General features: G+C 50.5%; 1 protein-coding gene across 1 annotated transcript; it reads left to right on the forward strand.

Annotated features, from left to right (window-relative positions):
- Nucleotides 1-1,474: 1,474 nt before the first annotated feature.
- LOC110572724 (sialic acid-binding Ig-like lectin 5) lies at nucleotides 1,475-8,056 on the forward strand. Its single transcript, XM_021681106.1, has 9 exons — nucleotides 1,475-1,526; nucleotides 1,604-1,945; nucleotides 2,099-2,377; nucleotides 2,574-2,621; nucleotides 3,096-3,353; nucleotides 3,436-3,739; nucleotides 4,518-4,595; nucleotides 4,932-5,010; nucleotides 7,877-8,056. Exons 1-9 carry the CDS (start codon nucleotides 1,475-1,477, stop codon nucleotides 8,054-8,056), a joined length of 1,620 nt encoding a protein of 539 aa, XP_021536781.1.
- Nucleotides 8,057-8,712: the final 656 nt, after the last annotated feature.

Consider the following 8,712-nt stretch of genomic DNA (forward strand, 5'->3'; position numbering starts at 1 on the left):
TCAGCTACCTTTCCCACCACCTTCTTCCCAGCCTAGCCCTGCACATTCACACTGCTCTTGGCCATGGCACCTCCCGCCCCCATTACTAGAGTCAGGGCTCTGGGAGTCACTCTAATAGTCCCTCCCCCCACCCACTGCACCTCTCTTTCAGTTTCACTTCCTGAAAGTGTCTTAAATAATTCTTTCTTCCATCCCCAAGGCCAATGTCTCCACGTGGGCTTGGTTCTCCCCTTCCCCAAAGTCACAACAGTTTCTTCTCTGGCCTTTTGGCCTCCAGCCTCTCCTTTCCAGGTCTTCCCTACACTGGCCTTAGAGGGATCATGTTGATAACTATGTGACCCTGCCCCTTTCCTGCTCAAGAACCTTCCATGGCTCCCCCTTGCCTTCAGATAAAGCTCAAGCTTGTCTGTCTTCCCCTACTGCTTGAGCTAGTTGAGGGTCAGGACTGATTCAAACCTGTCTTTTTTTTTTTTTTTTAATGTTAGTTTGTGAAGGAAGGAAGGAAGGAAGGAAGTGAAGGTGTATGTTGTTTCTCTTGCCTCATCTGGACTCTTTTATGCCTCTGAAGCTAGGTAGGCTGTCCTGAGACCCATCCCTAGCAGGCCACCTGAATGAGGGTCCTGAGACTGTGACTCTCTGGGGGGCTGGCCAGGTGGGACTATAACAGCATTGCAGCAGGTCTGAAGGGTTAATTTGCTTCATGCTTATGCACCCCTTGCTTGCTGACTTAAGTCCCTTGATCTGTAGCAGACCTAACTGTCTTTCTTTGAGATTGGCAGACCACTAGCCTTGAGGAGTGAAGGACCAGACTTTCCCAGAAGAGAAGGCCTGACCACATTGGAACACAGCTGCTGTGGATGCCAGCAAGTCTGTTCAGGGTCATGTCCGCATATGACTAACTGTCTGGCACGTGCTTCTCCTGCATGTAGCTCCCTTCCCTTTTCCTGGGCCTTCTTTGAGTCATTAGTCTGCCATCTTCCCAGGTTGCCAGCTTCCTGAATAAAGCACCATCACTTGTTTCTCAAGTATTGATTTTTTTTTCCTTTTCCTTTAATTCCAGTATAGTAATCATACAGTATTATATTAGTTTTAGGTGTATGCGAGTATTATTGTCAAGCGGCGAGCAGCCGAACCTGAGTTCAGAACCGCTTCTCTGTCCAGTAACAGGTGTCCAGTTCGGACAACTGTGCAGGAGCCCAAGAGGCAGGACTTGGAGGCTCTCATCCCTCCTTGCTGCCTTCCTTGAGCAAGACCTTTGCCGCCTCTGAGCCTCGGGACCCACCTGCCACACGCAGAAAGGGAACCAGTTAATCACAGTTGACTGCGGGTCTGAAGTTCTCTATAATAGGTTCGTGGCCTTTTGTTTCTACCACAGGCTTCCGGTCGAAGCTTCCTCTGCCCTCCCATATCCTGCGGCTTCCTTTCTCTGTCAGAAGGACTGCAGAAGGCAGGCTGTCCCAGGCACCACGGAGGGATGCTGCTGTGGTTGCTTATGCTGTGGGGAGGTGAGTGGGTTGAGGGGAGAGGGAACCCCACTTGGAGGAGGCACCGGAGCTCCGGGTTGAGTGTTTCCCTCTCTCTCCAGGGCCCCTGGATGCAGCTCTGAGCTACCAGCTGGAACTACAGGAGTCCGTGATCGTGCAGGAGGGCCTGTGTGTCCACGTGCCGTGCATGTTTTCCTACCCCTGGCTTACCTTTGCAACCCCCCAAATGTCTTGGTTCCAGAAAGGGGCAGATGTAAACCGTGATCCTCCAGTGGCCACAAACAAACCGAACCAGAAGCTGCATGAGAGGACCCAGGGCCGATTCTTCCTCCTTGGGAACCCCCAGACCAAGGACTGCTCCCTGGACATCACGGGAGTCAACATGGGAGACAGTGGAACTTACTTCTTTCGAATGCACACACATTCATATCTAGATAATATGCTTTCTCTGAATGTGACAGGTATGGTAGGGGCCCAGGGAAAGGCCCCAGAGATAGAAAAATGAACATTCTGTTCCTCTTGGGGATGATGAGGGGTAGAGATAGCCATGGCCAGGCACTGGGGCAGGATGACAAAACACTGAGGGACCACAACATCCTCTCTATCCTCACCAGCCCTGACTCACACACCTGACATCCTCATCCCGGGGACCCTGGAGTCTGGCCGCCCCGGGAACCTGACCTGCTCTGTGCCCTGGGCCTGTGAGCGGGGCACACCCCCCATCTTCTCCTGGACGTCAGCTGCTCTCACCTCCCTGGGCCCCAGGACCCACCTCTCCTCTGTGCTCACCCTCACCCCACAGCCCCAGGACCATGGCACCAACCTCACCTGTCAGGTGTACTTCCCTGCAGCTGGTGTGATGGTGGAAAGGACCATCCAACTCAATGTCACCCGTGAGTACGGGGCCAGGATGCCCACATCCCTGAGGTCATGAGACCAGGGCAGAGCTGGGCTAGGGCTTGACAATGGGGTCTTGGTAGCTAAGGAGGAAGGGAACCCCCTTACCTGCTTCCATGGCTCCTGGGGGAAGGCCCAGCACCCACTCTTCCCTTGCCACGAATGCTGAGGTTGCCTCATCCTTCTGTCCAGATGCTCCACAGAACACAGCTATCAGGATCTTCCAAGGAAACAGAACAGGTAGGAAAGAACCTCTTTTCTCCAGGACTGGGGTGGAACCTGGGTCTCCACCAGGACAGCCCTCTCTGGGTCTCAGAGCCCCTGCTGGCTAGGAACTGCATGAGACACATACAAGAAGCCAGCCACTGAGTCAGGCACAGGGAGAGCTGTGGGAAGAAGCCCCCACAAACCTTGACTCCTTGAAGTTAATGTTTGCTCACCCACAACTTTCTTTGGTCAAATCCTCCTGCTTTTGGGCTCCGCTTTGGCCCTTTCACTGCCTTTGTTCATCATATCCCTGTCCCGAGCCCTCGGTTTTCCATCTGCTGGACAGTTGGAGCAGCTCCAGGGAAACCGTCCGAGCCTCCGTTGCAGGCCTTCAGACTGGACTCTGCCAGTTCCCTCCTCAGAGCAAGTGTGGACACTGCCAGAGGAAACACCAGCTTCACCCAGCTCATGTCTCTCTCCCTCTCTCTCTGCATCTCTCTTCCAAAGTCCCGAAGATTCTGCAAAACATGTCATCGGTTCTCATCCTGGAGGGCCAGGCTCTGCGTCTGCTCTGTGCTGCTGACAGCAGCCCCCCTGCCGAGCTGAGCTGGTTCTGGGGGTCCCCCGCCCAGAATGCCACCCCCATCTACAGGAGTGCAAACCTGGACCTGCCTCAAGTAGGGGCTGCAGAGGAAGGAGACCTCACCTGCCAAGCTCAGAACCCGCTGGGCTCCCAGCATGTCTCCCTGCATCTCTCTGTGGTCTGTGAGTGTAGGGACCCCTGGGGGCAGGTTGCCCAGGGCGTGGGCAGGAGAGACACTGCTGACCCTTCTCCTCCCTCCCACAGACCCCCCACAGCTGCTCAGCCCCTCCTGCTCCTGGGACGGCGAGGGGCTGCACTGCAGCTGTTCCTCCCGAGCCCAGCCGGCCCCCACCCTGCGCTGGCGGCTGGGGGAGGGGCTGCTGGAGGGGAACCACAGCAACGCCTCCTGGACCATCACCTCCAGCTCTGCAGGGCCCTGGGCCAACAGCTCCCTGAGCCTCAGCGGGCCGCTGGGCTCTGGCCTCAGACTCAGCTGCGAGGCCCGGAATGCCCACGGGTCCCAGAGCGCCGCCTTCCTGCTGCTGCCAGGTCCGGGGGCTGTTGGGGGGTGATGCCTGGAGGAAGGAGAACTTGGCCCTTGTATTAATTTTCTAGGGATGTTGTAACAAAGTACCTTAAACTGGGCAGCTTAAACAATGGGGATTTACTGTCTTCCAGTTTGGGAGGCTAGAAGCCTAGGATCAAGGTGCCTGCAGATCAATTCCTTCTGAGGCTTTGAGAAACTTTTCTGGCCTCTTCCCTAGCTTCTGGGGTTTGCTGGCAATCTCTGGTGTTCCTTGGCTTGTGGAAGCATCACCCCAATCTCTGCCTTCATGCTTACATGGCATCCTCCTGTGTGTGTGTGTGTGTGTCCACACGTCCCCATCTTATGAGGACACCAGTCATATTGGGTTATGGCCCACCTTAGGGATCCCATCTTAACTTGATTACCTTTGTAAAGGCTCTATTTCCAAATAAGGTCACATGCTGAGATGCTGGGGGTGGAAGGGTGTGCCAAAGGGCTAGGACTTCAGCATATGAATTTGGTGGGGGGGCATAATTCAACCCATAACAGCCCCGGAGAGATGGGGCTGGTGGGGGAGAGCCACCAAGACCCCAAATGGAGGAGGTGGAGGCTTAAGATCCTTAGTTCTGAGGCCAGGGGAAGGGGCTGGTCCACGGTCCACAGGTCAGCGGAATGCCACATGACTGAGTCCTGGATGGGGAGTGGGTGGGTATACTAATTGGACAGAGAGAGAGAGGGAAGTGGCCGGTCGGAACATGCCATGTATTGGAGCTGAGGCTTACACACAACGCAAATTTTCTGCAGGTACACCAGAACCCAGGGCCATTGGGGTCCTGGGAGCAGTTGGGGGAGCTGGCTCCATAGCCCTGCTTTCCCTCTGCCTTTGCCTTATCTTCAGGTGAGAGTGGGTCCAGGAATGGAGGGAGAGGCCTGGATTGGGAAGAGGATGAGGTTGTGGAATCTTAGAGAGCTTGAGCTAGAAGAACCTGGGCTGCCTGGAAATCCAGGGGCCAGGGAAGGAGGCTGAGTGGTGGTGTGGATCAGCCCATACCCAACTGGGCCAAACCTGGGGTCTCTTCCAGCTCCTGGTCCAGCTCTTGGATTAGGGGGAGCATCTGGAGACTGGACCCACCTCCACCTACCTTATTCTATGCTCTTCATGGGTTGCAGGGGATGGTCCGCCTACTGCATGCCCCAAATAACCAAGCTGAAAGGCCTAGGGCTTTTCCCTTAGAGTGAAGACCTGCAAGAAGAAAGAAGCCCAGCCAATGCGAAGCATGGACATGAACGCAGCCAGCCGCTCAGGCTCTGGGGTGAGTGACAGGCTGTGAGCTCCTATCCAGCAAATAGCTTTTGGAAGCCACCCTCAGTATGGGAACCTGAGCATTTCCCTATTAACATCCAATATTCCCTGAGTTCCACTTTAAATTACTGATTCAGCTGCTCTAATACTTCTCTTTCTGATGGAATATGTATATAGCCCACTTGCTTGTTGGGGGTGTTTCTGCCTCCTACGTCAGAGTATCACATTTCCTTGGACTATTAGCCTTTTCTTGTGGTGTTGATTACCCGCAAGTACAATGGCCCAAACTTAGTCTGTGTCAGACCCACTGGGTGCAAGGGAAGTGGTAGACTGGAGCCCTAGGGTAGAGAGACTGGGGAACCCCAAACTCACAACTCATCACTCCCACTCTGCATTTTTCAAATCTACCACTGTGTTTATTTAATATCAACTTCATTGAGGTACACTTTACGCATAATAATGCACCCATTTTAAGTATGCAGTGAAATGAATTTTAACAAATGTGTTCACCCTGTGCCCATGTCCCCAGTCAAGATGTGGAATATTTCCATCAGGTCCCCAAATTCCTTTGTTCCCCTGCTCAGTCAGCTTGACATTTCCAGCAATCACTGATTTCTATCACTATGGATTTCTTTTGTCCCTTCTGGAACTTCATATAAATGGAATCATGCAATATTTACTGTCTTTATCTGGCTTCTATCACTTCATTAAAAGATGTAAAAATCCTAAACATGTATACCTCCAATAACAGAGCATCATTCATCAAAACAAATGGATGAAAACTGACAGAACAGGGCGCCTGGGTGGCTCAGTTGGTTAAGCAACTGCCTTCGGCTAAGGTCATGATCCCGGAGTCCTGGGATCGAGTCCCACTCAGGCTCCCGGCTCAGTGGGGAGCCTGCTTCTCCCTCTGACCCTCTCCCCTCTCATGCTGTTTCTCTGTCTCTCTCTCTTTCTCTCAAATAAATAATAAAATCTTTAAAAAAAAAAAAAAGAAAACTGACAGAACAGCAAGGAGAACAGATTGGCAATTACAGTTGATGATTTCAAAACTCTTCTCTCAGTAACCTGGGCAGAACAAGTACATGCAAAATCCTTTTTAAAGTTTAATTTATGTGGGGCACCTGGGTGGCTCAGTTGGTTAAGCGACTGCCTTTGGCTCAGGTCATGATCCTGGAGTCCCGGGATCGAGTCCCACATCAGGCTCCCTGCTCGGCGGGGAGTCTGCTTCTCCCTCTGACCCTCTCATGCTCTTTCTGTCTCATTCTCTCTCTCAAATAAAGAAATAAAATCTTTAAAAAAAAAAGTTTAATTTATGTAATTGCCTGTCTTTTGTCTCCTTGGTCAACCTTGGGGAATGGAACCCTTAGAGTGGGCTAAATCCCCATCTTGTCGGGAATCAGGAGATATATTTTCCATTTCTTTACGTTCAAATTCTCAGTATTTTTTTTTTAAATTTTATTTATTTATTTGGGAGAGAGAGACAGAGATAGCGACAGAGAGCACAAGTGGGGAGGAGAGGGAGAAGCAGGCTCCCCACTGAGCAAGGAGCCCGATTCGGGGCTGGATCCCAGGTCTTTGGGATCATGACCTGAGCCCAAGGCAGATGCTTAACCAACTGAGCCACCCAGGCGCCCCTCTCAGTACTTTTTTCTTTTAAGTGAATGTCTTTTGCAGTCAGTACAGTATAGTGGCTCAAAGCACATACTCTGGAGCTAGACTCGTGCATTCAAATCCCATCTTTCCCTGCTGACAAGCTGGATGACCTTGGGCAAGTGACACACCCTCTCTGACCTCTGTTTATTTTGGTGACATGGGAATATAACGAGTACATAGAGTATCATAGAGTAATTATGACAAGTGTCTAACATAGTAGCTGACAGGGACTAAGCACAGTACTCATTACTACAATCAGAATCATTCCCTCCCCTAGCAGGTGAGTCCCAAGGGCAGTTTGTTGTTGTTGCTCTTGTTTTATTCCCTGTTGTATCCCCAGAGCCCAGAGAAATACCTGTTTCCTCTTAATCTGAGAACTGTTTCTCTTTGCCTCTCTGAGAGGCTGTGTGAGGGCATCCTGTTTCATGCTTCTATAGCCTGAGGGTGTTGCGGGCACGGAGCGGATGTGGGCTGACATTTTGACTGCTCGGTCTTCTAGCCGCTGCCCGGAAACTGGATATGCCACCCCTGCCCTGCTTTAGATTTCAAAATATCTCATATCACAAATGTAGTACTCTGTATTTGTTTTCTATTTGTTTAGTAACTACCTCTCCTAGAAAACCACAAGCTGCCTGGTCTCAGGAAATGTACTTGCTGTGTTCGTCACTCCACACAGCATCTTGTACTCTGTCCAGACAAAGGATGGTACTATAGTTAGAAAGAATTGGTTTTGAGTCTTGGCTCAATGGTGCATTTATACATTTATATAGATGTGTGTCTTTTTTTTTTTTTTTTAAATAGGTTCCACACCTAGCGTGGAGCCCAACCCGGGGCTTGAACTCACCACCCTGAGATCAAGACCTGAGCTGATATCAACAGTTAGATGCTTAACCGACTGAGCCATCCAAGCACCCCTATATAGATGTGTGTCTTTAGGGCAATGTATATCATCTCTCTTAGCCTTAGTTTTATTATTTGTGTGATGAGTATGATAATAATATCCTCTCCCAGCTTTCATTTTTTAAAGAATGTAATGCAATTAATATAAATACTAAGGGCTGGTCAATCTTAATTATTAAACTTTTAATAATAAATTAATGGGTAAGTGATAAAAGTTCCATCAGGGCCAATCCCCTTGTGGTCCTTGGCTGTTCCCCCCTCCGCCCCCACCCCCCGACCCTATTGACCAGCTCTGAGTCCATCCTCTTCCTTCCACTCAGGCACATCAGCACCAGTCCTGGATGGACAGCCCTGCAGACCACCCAGCTCCTGCTGAGGCTAGCCCCATTTCAAGAGAGGAGCAGGAACTCCACTATGCTCTCCTCAGATTTCCCAAGCTGAAGCCTCAGGAACGGGAAAGCATCAACACGGAGTACTCAGAGATCAAGACACACAAGTGAGGAACTGCTTTTCTCATAGTTCTGGAGGCTGGAAGTCTGAGATCAACGTGTCAGCAGAGGACTCTCTCCTTGGCTTGTAGTTGGCTGTCTTCTCCCTGTGTCCTCACCTGGTCTTCCCTCTGTGTGAGTCTGTGTCCTAGTTTCTTCTTCTTATAAGGACACCAGATGTACTGGATTAAGGCCCACACTAGTGACCTCATTTTAACTGAAGTTGCCTCTTTAAATACCCTATTTCCTACAGTCTCATTCTGAGGTACCAGGGATTAGAACTTCAACATACTAATCTTATGATTTCTCAACCTTGACTATTTTAAAATTAATGGCCTTCTTCACAGGGTTTGAATCTCCTAGTATGTGTGGAAGACCCCAGGACTTGTGTCCAAAAGAACTGCGTTCCAATCCGTCTATGCCATGGATCACTTTATGACTCACTTTACTGTTCTACAAAGCAGGGAAGTCATCCTTATCTAGCCAGATGATCATGAAAGATCTATGAGAGGCTCCAAATAAAACAGTTAAGTCCTGACACAAAGCTTTCTGTGAACTCTGAAGACGTGTGTGTCAGGACTTCTGTTAGACACTTTAACAGAAAGTTTCTGCTAACGATTTCTCTGAAGGCTTGGAGGGGCCAATCCCAAAGGTCACAGAACTTTCCC

This window comes from Neomonachus schauinslandi, chromosome 16 (genome assembly GCF_002201575.2).
Source record: "Neomonachus schauinslandi chromosome 16, ASM220157v2, whole genome shotgun sequence".
In the NCBI taxonomy this organism is placed as follows: Eukaryota; Metazoa; Chordata; class Mammalia; order Carnivora; family Phocidae; genus Neomonachus; species Neomonachus schauinslandi.

What these genes read in the sequence shown, in the direction of transcription:
- LOC110572724 (XM_021681106.1), top strand. Translation starts at nt 1,475, where the DNA reads ATGCTGCTGTGGTTGCTTATGCTGTGGGGAGGTGAGTGGGTTGAGGGG. An exon ending in CATCCAACTCAATGTCACCC is followed by an intron (nt 2,378 to 2,573) that starts GTGAGTACGGGG and finishes CCTTCTGTCCAG; the next exon opens with ATGCTCCACAGAACACAGCT. An exon ending in CTTCCAAGGAAACAGAACAG is followed by an intron (nt 2,622 to 3,095) that starts GTAGGAAAGAAC and finishes TCTCTTCCAAAG; the next exon opens with TCCCGAAGATTCTGCAAAAC.